General features: G+C 36.0%; 1 protein-coding gene across 5 annotated transcripts in view; it reads right to left on the bottom strand.

The window, feature by feature from the left end:
• PPFIA2 (PTPRF interacting protein alpha 2) overlaps positions 1-17,775 on the bottom strand; it is a 528,118-nt gene that overhangs the window by 102,152 nt on the left and 408,191 nt on the right. For all 5 annotated transcript variants that reach the window (XM_057487534.1, XM_036912361.2, XM_036912337.2 and 2 more), the window contains 3 exons: positions 9,312-9,533; positions 1,110-1,256; positions 286-420 (listed from right to left, as the gene is read on the bottom strand). In XM_057487534.1, coding sequence (XP_057343517.1) covers positions 286-420; positions 1,110-1,256; positions 9,312-9,533 — 504 coding nt within the window. The remainder of the gene's footprint in view (positions 1-285; positions 421-1,109; positions 1,257-9,311; positions 9,534-17,775) is intronic.

Genomic DNA, 17,775 nt, shown 5'->3' on the forward strand with positions numbered 1-17,775 from the left:
TATTCTTATGTGCAAAGATTACCATAGAAAATTAACTATAAAGATATGAAATTTTATTTGTTAATGTTTAAATAGGCAAGGAGATCATCACGTCTGTGTACTAATCATTCATGTCAGCATAAGATATGTGTTACATGAAAAATTCATCTAAATAACAGACAAATAGAGTAAGGGTTAAATAAACTTAATTTTCATAAAGCCTAGAGAAAATCCTTCCAGATCCATATGGGTTCCTGGGCATTTCTGCCCGCACACCTAGGCGGACCAAATGCCCTGTTGAAGTACCTTTGTCAGGGCGGCGATTCTCTGCGCCAGTTCAGCCTCTACTTCAGGTAAGGTCTCGGCTTTTCTCATAGTCTGCTGTAACTTTTGCTCGGCTAGCTCCAGACGCTCCTGTAACTGTCTGTTCTTCTCTTCCATCTGAAATAGGGACGGAAAAAGAGACATTTAAAGAGTCACAATTACGATGGCAAACATCAGTCACTGGGGACTTTGTGCTTCAGCCATTGTTCTAGACTTAACACATGCTCCTCCTGCTATATACCTACTGTGCAAAGAGATGACTGTCCTTGTGTTTTCCTGTGTTACTTTTCCATAGTCCTTAATAAAATTCAGCACATTAAAAAAGATAGAAAAGCTCTTGAGAATGACAGCAACAGAACAAAAGTTTCTATCGAATATAACCTTGGACACATGGAATATAGCTCAGTGCTAGGGCTTCAGATATACCATGGGAGCATAATATTGAAAATCATAGTATTAACTGGAGTGAGAGGGGGAAAGTAGTTTCTGTGATTGTCTCTGGCAAAGCATTTCTACTTCCGAGCTGTATAGTAACTGTGCTTACTTCACAGGAGGTGAAATGGAAGTGAGGTACTACATGAGAACCGTTCAGCAGTTCCTAGCACATATCTAGAGCCCAAGTAAATATCAGTATTACTTTTACTGTTATTACATGCTGACACTCACATTTGTCTAGTTAGCTCCACTCTAGATGATGGAGAATGACTGACTGCCAAGAAATAGGGTATTTTATTTACTCCGTATTTGGTGAGAGTTGTTAGACTACAAACACAGACCAGGACAAAACCCAGACAGAGATACTGAACCTGCCGTAGGATGGCCTCTTTATTTGCTAGCTCATTTTCTAGTTTGTCATTCATGTCATGTATGGAGGTAGATTCTCTCTGAGCGCTGAGGTAACGCTTCTCAAGGGTCGTGATTCTTTCTTCCATATCTTCCTTCTGTGCCATGGCCTATAATAAAATAATGAAAAATTTCAAATCAGGTTCTCAGATGTTTAAATGTATGTCTTGTTATTTAAATAAAATAGTAAGCTTTAAAAACAATTGCTTTCCTGATGTAAATATTCATTCCTTTCTTTTCGTGGAAGGAATCCAAGATATCATGTGAATTTTCCCAACTTATCTGTCAGAATTCTTACATCTTAGGTCAACCAAAAGCTTTCTCTCCTTGAGAATATGATGGAGTGCATTTTGAAACTGTGTAGTTTAAAACTAACATTCTTAGAAAAGAGGTGGCAGATCAATTAGCTCATCATACAGTAGAGAAAAGCACAATTATGGGTAGAGCTGCAAAGAATAAAATTGGTAAAATGGTGGCTATGGTTCCAGGTTGCAAAGCAATCTTCAAACAAGGGAAACAGGTATCATCAGTGTTTGATCTTCGCATATAAGGGAACTCAATGGTTAAAATGGGAGGACAAAAAAAGAAAATCTGAATCATATTCACAAATGAATTGACCAATTGATTTTGGAACTTAACAATTTCCCTTGTTGTATGTATTCCAATTGAAAAAGAATTTAGAGAATCAATTATCAGTGAGAAGATAACCCTAGGGAAAAAGTCATCAATGCAAATGGAGTGAAACCATGGCCTTAATAGTATTTTAAACAAAAAGATTTAAACGATCTAATTCATAGATAATATGGAAATGATTTTATCTTCCTAACAACTTAGATGGGAATTTACTAGTAGGCATATATCCGACTTTTTTAAGAAGATGTTGGGAAAAGTTGGCTGCAGAAGCAAGCTTCATGGGCCTGGTCTGGTTTCTTGATAATGGGGGATGTTTCTTTGCATAAGGTGCCTGAATTGAGAGGACCATGGAGGTTTCCATATATTACGACTCAGATTCTTTGATCATTCATTCCTAATCAGTCCCTTGGTTATTCTCCTCTGGGGTCAGAGCCAGTCCTGCCCTACCCACAAAGCAGATGCATTTTCTTCCAATTCTCCAAAAGAAATAGAAGCCCTTAAATGGATTGTCCTTCAACTTCCTGATCTTACCTCACCACCATCTGGAAATTTAACTGTATGGACACAATTCCTTAAACTTTAGATTTCAATTTAGAACAAACAGGTGAACAATCTTCTCTCAATATTTATTATTTTCTGTGCTCTGGATTTTATGTTTTTCCTTCTTTAGAGACCTTGAGCACTTTTTTTTCCCCTGGAATTTCAAGGTTATAGTAGAGGTAAATCCGGAAAAACACCTGAAACAATGAAGTGGTCTTTCAAAGATGTATGTACAGATCAGAGGCGGAGGGGTGAGGAAAAAGGGATGATCCAAAGAAATAAAATAAGAATGATAAATTATCTGCTTGACCATTGACCATAATTAGAATTCAAAACTGGTGGAGTGGGTGGAAAGAGTTACCATAGTTTTAAATATGTAGGCAAATTATAAGTAGGTAATTAATAAAATTCTGGAAAAACAGAAAGCTTGTACAACAAAAGGAAATACGATCATAGCAAACTACTATTTGGATCCAGTTGTGGAAATTATTTACTAGTCGTAAATGGTAACACTGGATGTGATTTTGAGATAATTACAGGGAAAGATGGGTGAAAAGGAAAGGAAGGGAGAGAATAAGAGAGCTAAAATCCTCATATAACAGCAAGACATAGATTAAGTTTAAAGAGAGAAAATACCAAAAGTAGTGGCCAAAGGTTAAAATTAAGAATCTTAAGGAAGTGAGAGGGAAGGTTGGTGGGGACTCTATGTGGGCATATTTTTTTTGTGTGTGTATTTTTAGATTTGCACCCTATTGATACTGACTTTGAAAAATTATGTATGTATAAGAAGTAAAAATTAATTAAAAAGTGCTATGTCTACCATGAAACTCACCATGCTGTCCTCAGTACCCTTTGGTACTCCTGCTTATCCACAAATCAGCTCTTCATGTATTACCAGACTAGGGTATGACACCACTCTCCCCAGAAATTCAGGATCACCTTTGAAAGCTCCTTCACCCTAACTCCCACTTAATAACCTAACCTGTCATCTTGCTATTGGTCTTTTTTTTTCCTGGTTTGTTTATTTTCTATCTGATGGCCAAGAGATAATTCTAAGCACCAGTCTAATCATATTGCTTCTAGGCTTCAATATCTTAATGTTCCCCTCTATTTTCAATGTAAAACTTGAGCCATAAATAGAGAAAGCAAGTAGCCTTATGACACTTCTCTATTTCTATGTACTGGGATTAATAGTTACCCCTCACCCCAACCTTCATGCCCACCTAGGACCTGTGAATGTGACCTTATTCGCAATTAAGTTTTTGTAGATATAGTCAAGTTAAGATGAGGTCATACAGGATTAAGGAGGGTCTTCAATCCAGTGATGATGTCCTTATCAGGAAAGGGAGATCTGGGGGCACAGAGACACACAGAGCAAAAGGCAATGTGAAGAGGGAGGCAGAAATGGTAGTTATATTGCCACCAGATACAAACACCAAGGATGGCCAGCAACTACCAGAAGGTTGAGGAGGTAAAGAAGGATTCTTCACTAGGGGCTTCAGAGGAATATGACCCTGCTGACACCTTGATTTGGGCTTATAGACAACAGAGCTGTGAGAGAACAAATCACTGTTGTTTTAAACCACCCAATTTGTGGTCATTTGTTATGGCAGTCCTAGGAAACTAATACACTCTGTGATTTCTTTTCCACCTGGAATGCATATCATTTGCTTTTATTGTCTACCTCAACATTGCTTACTTTCAAGACCTATTTAAGGACTACTTGGTTAATTATGTTTGTATTAAAGTTCAAATGTATGAAATTCAATTAATCCATCAATTTGGCAAAAATTACCCAAAGTACATTTTTGCAATATTATATACATACACCTAGATTTTGAGCCATCTCAAACAAGGTATGTAAAACAAATTATTTTAGATTTTGACATTTTATATTTCATAAATTTTAGTCCAATGAAGGTAGAGTTTTAATCTTAAAGGGTCCCTTCGGAGTGCTCAAAAAAATGTTCATATTGTATTCTGTTTACTTCATTTCCATACACAACTCTGAGGATATTATGTCAAGTTTTGTAGCCCACAGAGAAAATTATGAATCTAGGTTATGTATGTAACTTCTCACTGAATTTAATAGCAATAAATTCAGTTAAAGGCACACACACAGGCTTCCCGAGAACATGTGCATTGGAGTAGTGCATTATTTGCTCCAAATCCTAGTTTTTGATACCTATTAACTGTTATCAAGGGTAAACACTGATGAACTTCTCTACACCTTACCTTCTTTCCTTTTTTATTTTGTTTTTGGTTGGGATATTAATACCTTCCACAAAACATTGCTGTGATAAAATATTTTTAGTGCCTTGCATGGTATCCCACATATAATACAAACTCAATAAATAATAGCTGCTTCATTAGTATTATTTTAAGGTCAACTGCTTTTTAAATTGAGATACATACAATAAAATGCATGAATCTTAATGTATAGCTCAATGAATTCTGACATGTGTATACACTCATATAACCATCACCAAGAACAAGGTATTATTAATTACTATTATTCCTATAATTAGCCGATCTGTCTATGGCATCCATTAGATGCAAGAGTCATTGTATATGACTTTGGTATTGCATTTTTGATTCAGTTATTCATGTGGGAAATTCAATTTTTAACTGCAGGCAATGCTGCTAAAAATACATTTTGAATTTACAAGTTGGAGAAATATCTTTTCCCTGTGTGTTACTTGGAAATTCTAAAAAAAGCTTTTTCTAGTCCCTGAAAACTGCTGCCTAAGGAAAGGAGAAAAACAGCGTAAAGATTCAATTCTTTCTTAACCTAAAGGTTATGTATAAGCTGGATTTTATTATATTAAATAAGCATAACTCTGTAGTAACTCAGATCTAGTAAAGTGAAAAATATAACCACGTTTCAGGTAATAGAAAAGACAAAATTGATATGTGTTCATTAATTTAATTACTTAGAAAACTTTTAAAGAGCCCTTAATAAGGAAGGGCTTATTTTTCCAAGGAAGTTGGAAAAATAAATTGGTTTTATTCACAAAGTAAGATATAAATACTTCACAGAAAATTTTAATTCTTTGCATATTTATATATTCAATGACATTTTATTATCCAACACCCAATTAGTAGCCTTCCTGATTAAAAAGTGGAGAGATGAACCCCTGTTATGAAATTGTCTGTTTTCTAATATATCCCTAGCTTTAATCCTGCCCCCTAAATAGGTCACAATCAATTACAGGAGCAACTAAGATGAAATGTCAAACAAAATAAAGTTTGAATAGATTTATTTCTTGACAAAAAATAATTATAAAGATAAATTCTGAAACCACTAATGAAATATACTCATACATTTTTTATATATTAGGCTGTCCTTGCATGCCAAACAAAACATATTTCAGTTCTTAATCATACAGTCAGTTTTTCCTATTCCCTAATTTTTTCTTAATTAATTCAACTAATATGTATTGCTTATATAATATATAAATCATAATGTGCTAGCAATGCTATGTAGGGGTAGCAAGATGACTCACCTTATTTTTTTCTACCAAAAAACTTGCAATCCAGTGGACTTTGTGTGACCACAGCACAAGGGTACATTATTACTCAGGAAAATAAAAACAGAAGCTAAAATTTTGAGTGCGAGTAGTTGAAACTTTTTTAAAGTATGTGATTATAAAAGCCCTTGCTTATTGGAAAGGAAAGTGGACAGATTGATCATTTAGGGGACAATTATCTGGCAGCTGCATCTGTTATGATAGCTGCTCTTACTGAATAAACAGTTGTTTCTCACTGATTTCAGAAGCTCTTCATAGTGGGAGAAGCACAGGTTTTGAAATGAGGCTGATCCTGTGTCCTCCTGGTGATACGGGGCCGTAGGGGGAGGGCGGTGCATAAGCCTTGGATGGGTCATTTTACTTCTCTGGGAAACAAATGTGGATAATGACAATCCCTACAGGACAATTATAGAGAGAAACTAAATTGAATGCATCAATAGTAGTTTCCATGGTTGGTCAAGAAATTCCTAGCAGCAAACCAGAGGTCTGTGGCCTGTGACCTGAATCTTTTTGGAAATATTTTATTTGGTCTTTACAGTGTCCTTAATTCACACAAACACACACACACACACACACACACACACACACACACACACACACACACACATATGATAATCCAAAAGGCAGGCTGAGTGTGGGCTCCTTGTCCAGGTCCCACTGACTCTGTCGCCCATGAATGCTGTAGCTGGCACCTCACATCCTCATACGGCCTGGCTCTGAGAGCATTTGTGTTTGCAATCTCCCTTCAGAGGTGAATGATGGTCCTTTCTCAATAAATATTCAAATATGCTAATAAATTACAACTACATAGGAATTATAGAGCTAAGAAGAACGGTTATACTTAAGAGCATTTCCTGTGAAAGCAGGACACCTTACGTATTAGAAAGGATTCCTGATGAACAAATGCCTGGCATCAGATGACTGGTATTTTGATCTGGCTTTTTGTCTTTTGTCACCTCCATCCAAAGACTAGTAGAATCAAGAGACTATTTTTACATAGGCAACAATAAAGAGGGAGCTGGAAATACTGGGCTCTCTGTTAGTGACACTGGATTAGATGAGCATGAATAGAGGAGGTAAGTGTTAAATGAAAAGAAAACAGCTGCATCTCTGGGGCTAAGAGAACGCAGAAACACAGAATGAGCAAAAGCTCAGGAAATAGCCTTGGTGGTTCGCCTGCCAGAAATCTTAGTATTCCTCAACAGTGATTGAGGCAAACACTCATCTGCTTTGTAAGTTCTCAGAGTCCAGGTTGTCAGGAGTGAAGATGAGAGACGTATCTGTAACTACTGATCCATGTAAGCAGGGAGAGCGCACAGCACCATTATCTGTGTGGTGGTAGAGCAGGCTGCCACTTCGTGGATCATCTCTCTTTTTCAGAGACAGCAGGCATTGTTTTAGTACATGTTCTCATTTTATCCATGCCTTTTGATGTCTTCATCAAACACCGATAAATATCCATTCTTTCAACAAAAATTCGTAGAGTGCCAATTATATGCTCAATAGTTGTGCAGGTGATGAGAATAGAACAGTGAACAAAACAAGCCTAAACAAAGAATCCCGGCCCTTGTGGATCTTTTTGTACACTGGAGAGGGAGGCATGTGATGAACCACTAAATCAGTAAAGTATAATGTGTCAGCCTGCAATATGTGCGATGGGATTAAAAAAAAAGAATGAGGGAGAATGTATATGTGTAAATAACAAGGCTAGGGAGCACTTCTCTGGGAAGAGAAAACATTTGGGAAAATGCAGAGTAAAGAAAATGCAAAAGAATAAGGCTGGCCTATTTAAGAACCTGCCTTAACTGAACAGTACGGGCTAAAATGAAAGGGTAGGAGGTGAGTTCCAAGACGTCAGAAGGGTGGTAGTGGAGACTGTACATGGCTTGCAGGCCACTGCAAGGCCTTTGACTTTACCATAAATAGGGTAGGTAGCCACTGAAGAGTTTTAAGCAGAAAAGCAACTTGAGCTGACTTACCATGCAATGGGCTACTCAGGCTGCTAGGGTGAGTATAGACCAAAGTGGGCAAAAGGCAGAGGCGGGAGGACCAGTCAGAAGATTGCAATCAGCCAGTGAGAGAGGATGGTTGTGTGGAATAAGGAAGGCGTGAGAAGAGCTCACGTTATGGATATATTTTGATGTTGGAAATAATAGAGTGTATATGACTGAATCAAATGCAGTGTGTGAATGAAGAGAGGTACCAAGGACAGCTCCAAGGTTTCTGGTTTGAGTGACAATGATGTGTAAGACTGCAAGAAGGCCTGGTTGCTTGGGAGAATAACAGGAAAACAGTCTGGAATGTGTTAACTTTGAGATACCCATCAGATGTATAGATAGGCATCTGGAAATCAGGAGACAAGGAGGGACTGGACGTTTAAATTGGGAATTATAAGGCAATGGGTGGGTCGTAGAGCCATGACGTTGCATGAATTTTCCAGGGGGGTGAAGGCAGATTAAGAAGGGAGAGAGCACCCCAAGGCTGGAGAGGAGAAGTGGAGCCCGTCAAGGAGCCTGGGAAGGGGCAGCAGGTAAAGGTGGAGGAAACTCAGGAGAGCGAAGCGTGCTAAGTGAGGAAGTGCTCCAGGGAGGGGGAACTGGACCAAGTGCTTCAAAGGACTGAGAAGTGAGGCTGGATTCAGCAGCACGGAGGCCCACATTGACTTGGGTAAGAACTGTTTTAGTGCCGCAGTGGAGGCACAACTATGACGGAATGGGATCGAGAGAGAATGAGAAGAAAAGAACTGGATACACAGAGTTAACACCAATAACTACTTAACTACATACAAAAGAAATAAAAAAAAAATCTGATTTAAAAGAATACAAAAAGCAGAAAAGGTGAAAGGTCATAAAATAAAATTTTCATAAATATAATTCTCTTTTCATTGAAAATAGTGAGAAAGTGAAGATTCTAAGCTGGTAAGATGATGAGGCAACGTCAGAGATAAACCATTTCCTCGTATCTTCTGTAGTAACCTTCAAGAACTCTCTTTTTTAAAGAGATGGAGTGATGCTAAGTCTAGCAAGAACTAAATACGTAGAAAAAGAAAGGTTCCCAGATTCACACATATACGTTTATAGCCATAAAACCCAGAATAAGAAGAGAAAATTTAAAATAATATATTTGAGTATTCCCCTATATTAAGAATATAGCAATTCATTATTCATACCCACATCTAAGGTTATTTAAAATTAACAGCTTAGAATTTTAAAAATTCATTAAAAGCTGTAAAAAGTTTTTATTCTGAGAGATGATACCAAATTTTCATTTCATACATATTTAAAGTGTTGATGCAGTAAACTATTTTTACCTTAGTAACAAGTTTCATAGCTAATATAATATATCCCAATTATGGTCTGTTGAGAACATGTCAAGTATATGTGCTATTAGGGGAAATTTGGAAAAAGTGTCTCTGAGGCAGCATTCAGAAGGCAAAGACTAAAAGTCTTATGAATCACTTACTTCCCTAATGTCCCTCTGATATTTCGTGTTCATTTCTTCTGTTTTAATGAGCTCTTTTCTTGCTGTCTCGGCTTCCTGTTCCACCTCTCCCACTCGAGAAGAAAGGGCTGCTAGGCGTTCTTTCATTTGGGCCATTTCGTAATTTTGCTTTTCAAGCAATTCTTGAAGTTCCCCTATTTGACTAGTTTCATCAGTTGAGTCTATAGAGCCATTGGACAAGCGCTGTGGGGAAGGAAAAAGAAGTGGCATTTAGGGTTTTCTTTTTCTTCAATTTAAAATTCATGAACTAGGAAAATGAAACTGATACAGCTTTCACACTGAGACACAAGAACAACTGTAAGAGAAATTTTTGGAGGAATAAGTTGCTAAGAAAACTCTTAATTGAGATTAAAATATTAAGGTAGATGGGTAATTCAAACAGTTTAACAGATACATTTGAATTGGGAGCTAATACATGTGTATATATATTCCACATAGCACAAAGCACTGGTGTATCCTAAACATTCAATAAGTGGCAGCTATTTTTTTATCAATTATATAAACAATTTATTATCAGTAAACAATATATATATGTGACAGCATATTATTAAATAATGACACAGAAACTAATACTTTATATTTTTTTATTTAAGATCCTGTGTGCATCTGCAAGCTTCATTTTCAATGATGCTCAGAAAAAGAACTTATACATGTTTCTTTTAAAGGTTATTCCCATTGTGAAGATGGCCAAGCTGGAACAAAGGTATAGCATAAAAGAGTCTTGATTTCTATATTGTTAGCAACATAAAAGTCATAAATGCACACAATCCATAAGAAGGAGGCTGAAAGGGATTAAATTGGGATTGGTTTTTCCCCTTTTTGAAGGGGCTGCCTAGAGTCCAGATCTACGGCTTCAGAAGCATGCCTTCCAGCCTTAGCTGTATTAGAGAAGTTTGGCAGTGAAGACAATGCAACGATTAGGGAGAAATAAGTGCTAAGAGGAAAAGAGCCCAACCAAGTTGAAATAAAAAAGTGAGAAAAAGTAAGTACATTCAATTCAGTTATAATGCTTGTTTAGTAAACATGTATTTATTCTATCACAGTAGGTATATTAAGAAACAATTTTAACATGCAAATTGTGTTTTTTATGTACAACTTCATTCCTAAGAACTGACTAAACACAGAAAACTGGACCCAGCTGACCCAAGCATGTAGGAACACACAAAATGCACACATGCACATTCCTTAAACATCTACCATCAATCTCAGTACATCTCATGCCTTGAGTCAAACCTTCCATATCTGTTACAACTTCCCATCTGACTTCAATACCCCTCCTTCCACCACTTCACAATAACACACAACTTCAGCCACCCACTTCATAAAATTTATGGTCTTTTTCAAAGTAAAGAGTCATATTTATTACAGTATTTTTGCAATTCTTGACCATTTAATGTATAAAACTGTGACACATTTTTATTAGTTTCCTACTTCTTTTTTCTTATCATTGGTCATGTGTTTAGTGTTGTGCTGCAAACCCCTGTTTTTTTACAAGCCATGTGCTTTTCATTGTACAGTTACACACATCTCATGATTTTTAGTAATGCAATTGTCACATTAGAGCAAAACAATATAGGAGAAAAGAAGGAGAATAGAAAGCATCATAAAAGCAGTGGGAAAGATAAAAGTGAGAAAGAGATGTAAACTTCCAATTATAAAATAAATTAGTCACGGGGACAAAGGTACAGCATAGGGAATACAGTCGGTAATACTTTCTATGGTGACAGATGGTAACTACATTATTGTGGAGAGCATTTCATAATGTATATAAATGTTGAATCACTTTGTTGTACACCTGAAATGAATATAATGTTGTATGTCAACTATACATCAGTAAAAAAATAGAAAAAAAAACAGAAAGAGGAAGCATACAAATGGCAAGGAATATTGATAAGCTCAAGAACCTAACACACGGAGAAACAGCTGTGGGAATCTAAATTAAAAGGTCAGGAAAAGATGGTGTCAGTCTTAAGAGGGTATCTAAAGGTATTAGCTGGAGCTACAACCCTATTACTTTGAAGATATTACTGAATTGCTGAATTTCAGATACTGAACTTCGAATTATCTAGCAAAAGAGGTAAGCGGTACTCAGATCTGTGGGAATGCTGAAGAGGATGCTGCAGCCTAGCCCCCCTTCAGAGGCCCCATTCCTCTCACTGCTGACATGCTGCTTGCTGAGGGATCAGCGCTGAGAAGGACCCTAGGAATTGCTCTCAGGGGAAAAGAACTGCCTTTCCAAAGTTATGCCCCTCCCCTGGGGCATGCAACACCGCATACAATGTAGAGTTGTGTTACTGTGAAGCTAGCAAAAAACCAACTTTTTACATAGTCTTTATGGACACAAAACTCAAAGCATTGATTATGACCTTTATAAAGGACACAACTATCCATACTGAGCTGAGAAAAGCCAGTTTATAATCATTAGGCAGCAACTGAGAACTTGTTTAGGGAAAAAGTCTAGAGCCAGTTGCCAGGTAGTTATGTCCATATTTGGGGTAACTGAGGTATGATATTACAGGATTTTTGTCATAATAGCAAATACCTTTGAAGTCTGTATACTACTTACAAGTAATGAGGCAAGCTTCAGCTTTACTAGAACGTCTACCCTCTCACACTGAGAACTTTCCCTAGTCCACTAAAACAGGTATTTTTTTCAGAAACTATGGATTACTAGAAAAATTTTAGCTTTGAAAAATGTTCTATGTAATTGAAAACCTACTAGGATTCTAGAACCCTAAAGAACTTTAGAGAAACTTAGACTCAGGTAATCAGAGTTAATTTGAATTAAAATGCAGAACTTTGAATTCCCAGTTTAGTTCATCTCCTCTTTTCAGTATCACCTTTAATCAGTATATATAAATCAAGAGGATAAAATTATACATGCTGTATGGTACAGAAAAGTACCAGGAATATAGTGTGTGTGTGTATATATAAGTATGTACACACACACACACATATTCAACAAATATTTGTTCAGTGCAACTGAATGATGTTAATTTTCTAATTAGAAAAATGATTAGTCCAATTCTCTGCACCTGAGGTCCATTAAAGTCTTGTTTAAAAATTGCATGTTTTTATTGGTTCAAGGTAAGAGAAATTTAACTAAACATAAACACTAATCAGACAACTAAAATCTCTTAAAATGTTAACCTAATTCCTTTAAGCAACAGATGTGTAATGCATAGTCTTTACACTACTTTAGAATTTGGGAGTACCCATGGTAAAATCTTCAAACCCTCAAATTTTTTTCTGATGTTTTTATGAAATGTTTATATTTAAGAATGTGCAATATTTTATTTAATCCACCTTAAGTATATTTTATAGTGAGCTTAATATATTTTCATAATTGCAGAGTAGAAAGACCACAGCTATAAAGCTGTGGTTTATATCTTAGAAAAATATATAACTTTTGTTCCAAATAATTTTTATGTAGATAATCTTTAAAATTAGTGGTGGCACTTTAACCAAAATAACAACTGACTGAATGAAAGGAAAATCCAGTGCTAATTTTAAACAGTTTTATTGAGTTACAATTTACATACCACAAAATTCACCTATTTAAAGTATACACATTAGGGGTGTTTAGTGTTTTTAAAAAGTTGTGCAACTATTAGCATAATCTGAGAACATTTTCATCACCCCAAATAGAAACCACAAACCCATCAGCAATCACTTACAGCTGACCCCCACCGCCAGCCCTAGGCACCATTCATCTACTTTCTGTCACTATACATTTGTCTATTCAGTAACTGTTACACAGATGGAATCACAGAATAGTTTTTTGTGACTGGCTTTTTCACTGAGCATAACGTTTTTGAGATGCATTCACATTCTAGCACCTTATCAGTGTTTCTTTCATTGCTGACTAGTATTCCCTCATGTGGATATACTACATGTTATTTGTATATTCATCAGATAATAACACTTAGATTGTGTCTACCTTTTTTGGCTATTATGAATAATACTACTGTGAACTTTTTTTATACAAGTTTTCATGTAGACATAAGTTTTTAAAGTCTCTTGGGTAGATTCCTAGGAGTAGAACTGCTGGATCATATGGTAATTTTTTGTTTAGTATTTTGAAGAATTGCTTCCAAAAATGGTGTCTGCTCCATTTTCCATTCTCACCAGCAGTAATGAGAGTTCTAATTTCCTACACCTTCACAAAAAATTATTGTCTATCTTTTTGTAACAGTCATTCTAGTAGGTATGAGGTGGTATCCTTTTGTGGTTTTGATGTGTAATTCCTAAAGACTGATGATGTTGAGCATCTTTTCATACATCTGTGAGCCGTACATATATCTCCTTTGGGGACATCTCTGTTCAAATTCTTTGCTCATTTACTAGTAGGGTTATCTTTTTATTACTGAGGTATAAGAATCTTCTGTATATCTTCTGGATTAGAATCCTTTATCTGATGTATGACTTGCCAAATAGCTCTTCCCGGTCTGCAGATCACCTTTTCACATTCTTGGTGGTGGTGTTTGAAATGCAAGTGATTTTAATTTTAATGAACTCCAATCAGCTCTTTTTTTCCTTTATGGATTACACTTTTCGTATCAAAAAAATATTTCCTAAAACAAGGTTATGAAGACTTCCAATTTTTTTCCTTGAAACTGTAGAACTACATACTTAAATTATTAACTTTCAAATGCAAAAATGCTCAGATGTTAACATTTAAATATTCATGTTTTGATTCATTCAACAAATATTGATTGAACACCTATTAGAGTGCCAAGTGGAAGGTATTGGGTTTTAGGATTTTTTAAAAATCCTAAATGATACATTCCTGACATCAAGAAAATTGTCATCAAGCAGAGAATTGACACTCAAATAAGAAAGTATAAAGCATTGCAATGTAATCACACAGTTATGTTTTGCTTACATATTTGTTATGGGAACAGAGAGAAGATACTATTTGTGGTACTGTTTGAGTTAGGTATTTAAAGATGAGTGATCATATTTCAAGTGAAATAAGGGAGGGGAGGTTATTCCAGGAAGGGGAAACAAGATATGCAAAGGCAGGCAGACATTTTCTGCAGGGGAATTGCAAGCTGCCCTGTGTCCAAAGCAGAAGACATGTGCTGTAGGGAAATGGGAGGATCTGAGACTCGAAAGGGAGGCCCAGCATAGATTAAGATGCTCTAGCTTTTCCTATGAAATAGAATGAACTTTGTGTACTACATTGACTGACAGAGATTCATCAAAGGTTTTTGAAGAGGGGAAATAGTGTGTAAAATTTGCTGGCAAATCGTTCATCTCTCGTCATGATCCTGGTAACCTATGGAAAGCCTTTCTTAACTTCCTGATGTGGGCAATTTTTGCTTGCCTGCTCAGAATTTATTTTCCCTTCTCCTTTTCCCACAGCCACCATTGCCAGATGAAATACAGGATGTCCAGTTATATGTGAATATCAGGTGGACAATGAATATTTGTTTTACATACTTAGGTGCTCCTGTGTTTGGTGCATATATATCCACCATTATTGTATCTTCTTGCTGGATTGAGACCTTCATCGTTATGTAATGCCCTTTGTCTGTTGTTACAGTCTTTGTTTTGAAGTCTATTTTTTTAAGTACTGCTATTCCAGCTTTTTTGTTAATTCCTATTTTCATGAACATTTTTTTGTTTTCACTCTGTATGTGTCCTTAGCAAGTCTGAAGTGAGTCTCTTATAGGCAGCGTATAGATGGGTCTTGTTTATCCATTCTGTCATCCCATGTCTTTTCATTGGAGCATTTAGCCCATTTACATTTAAAGAAATTATTGATCAGTATGTACTTACAGCCATTTTGTCAAATGTTTCCTGGTTGTTTTTGTTGTTCTCTGATCCTTTCTTCTTCGTTTTCTCTCTTCTCTTCTGCACGATGACTTTCTTTGGTGTTGTGCTTGGATTTCCTTCTCTTTACTTTTGTGTATCTGTTTAGAGGTTTTTGGTTTTCGGTTACCATGTAGTTTATGTGTGAAGCTGTACATATACAGCAGTCTGCGTTAGGTTGATAGTGGTTTCAGTTCTAATGCATTCTAACAGCACTACATTTTTAACTCCCCCTCCTCCATGTTTTATATATATGATGTCTTCTTTACCACCTTTTATTTAGTGATTCCCTTAATTTTTAGATGTAGTTAATTTTCCTGCTTCTGTCTTTCAACCTTCACACTAGCTTTAGTTACTGATGTTTGCTTTACCTTTGTCACATTCTGCATCAGACCCATTTTCATGGCTTCCAGGTGTGTCAAGGAGGACCTGTGTATCCTGTCCTCGTTAGCAGCTCTGAACTCTTACAAGATGCAGTAGGTGGAGGTCTGTGGGCTCCTGTGTTGGGTAGCAGGCTTTGCTATGACCTTCCCCATCCTCCAAAGAGGAGGATCCAGCTACCTCTGGGATTGGTAGCTGGATCTTCCTGCTCAACTCATGATGTCTGGGTCATCTACTCTCACTTAAATTACTGTAACAACTTTTTAACTGGCCTCTTTCCTTCTAACCTTGCCCTCTTAAGTTCATTCTTAAAACAGCCAGAGGCATCTATGGTGATCTTGTTAAACTGTAGTGAGATCAGCTCACACCTTTGCTCAAAACACTGCAATGATTTTGCTTTCAACTCAGTACAAAAGCAAAAATCTTCTAATGAGCAATAACCATTGGCCCCTTGCCCCTGCCCTTCTCCTCATGCCCTTTCTTCTCTGGCAACCTCACTGTTCCTCCAATAAGTCAATCACCCACCCAAGTTACAGTCTTTGCTTTAGTTTTTCCTTCTGCCTGGAATGCTCTTCCCTAGTAATCAAATGGCTAATAACCCTAATGATTTCAGTGAAGCCAACTCTCACCACCTCACTGAAAAGTGAAGACTGTCCCCACCTCTGCATCTCTGAGATTCCTGATCCTTTCACATTTCTATACTTCTTTCTTTTCAATAGTATTTATCATCTTTTAACATACCAGGTGATTTATTTATTTCTATTTATTGTTTACTGTCTGCTAACCTCCTTCAACCTGCTAGGTTATAAGTTTCATGAGTAAAAGAGCCTTTATAAGTTTTCTTTTTGGCATATCACAGATGCCTAGAATGATGCCTGGCATGTGAGGGTTATGCAGATTTTTGTTGACTGAATAAACATTTTGATTACCACTGCATCTCTAGTGACTAGATTAGCATCTTCCACAAAAAAATGTATTTGTTGAATGAATGCTTCCATTACTGAATGAGGTGAGTTTTAGGAGAAACAATAAAGATACAAAAAGAAATGAAAATCAGAGATATGTTCAGCTGTCATTATATACAATGTATGTAAAACTTGTTTTCATAAACAGCAAATACACAAGAAAACTTAGTTTCTTTTCCTCCTGTTTTAAAAGCACTGTAAAAATGAATAATCTTTATGGCAGAAAAATCCTGAAGTAAATTTAGGAAACCATTATTCTAAATACACATTCAAATAAGTAATATGGTAGAAATATACAGCCTACAAATAAGACCAAATGGAGTTGTAAAGTCCCAGAAGTCTCATCATATCACAGTCATATTGACTTCTTATGAGACAAAGTCAGGAATTTAAACATGTTTTCCATTTCTTATCAGGTAAACAATGGAAATACATCTCTCTTTGTATTTGATAATCTACAAAATGACATCACCATTACATTTTTAAATTCTACTTATAGCTTTAGTGTTTATTAAAAATACTAATTCATAATTTATGAAAAAATATTATTACATATTTTTAAAAAACAATGCTATAGTTAAATTACTAATGTGCCCATTTTCATTCTGCATTTTTATGGTGTTTTAATGGTTGTTTGTTTTGAGCATATTTTTGTAACTACACATTGTTCTTCTACTCTGACAAAGAATAACAGTTTATTAAGCATAATAATTTTTCACATTTTTTTCAAGTGGTAACATAATGCATTGAATGTATAGAACAGAGAACATTTATATTGCTATATTAATGTAACTTGACAATTAATTTCCCCTTGGATAGGTATTTCTTGAGAAGGCATCCCAGAGGATTTAGGAGCTATGCTAATTATAATTATTTTAGAGTTAGATGGACACCGCCTATGCAGAATGAATACTTGGCCTTCTGCCTCATATTATTATACTGAGCAGCTGATAATTTTTGTCCCAGATTTATTGAGATAACATTGTGTAAGTTTAAGGTCTACAAAATGGTGATTATATATATATATATATATATGTATTATGAAATGAATACTTTATTTGATACAATAAGGCTAGTTAACATGCACCAGATCTAACCTAGTTACCATTTTTTTTGTAGTGAAAACATTTAAGATCTACTCACTCAGCAACTTTCAAATACACAATACAGGATTGTTAACTGTGGTCACCGTGGTGGCTGATAATTTCATCTTTATTATGAACATACTTCCAGACTTAATTTGTACATTTTGACACACCCCT

The sequence above is a fragment of the Manis pentadactyla genome, chromosome 10 (genome assembly GCF_030020395.1).
Source record: "Manis pentadactyla isolate mManPen7 chromosome 10, mManPen7.hap1, whole genome shotgun sequence".
Taxonomy (NCBI): domain Eukaryota; kingdom Metazoa; phylum Chordata; class Mammalia; order Pholidota; family Manidae; genus Manis; species Manis pentadactyla.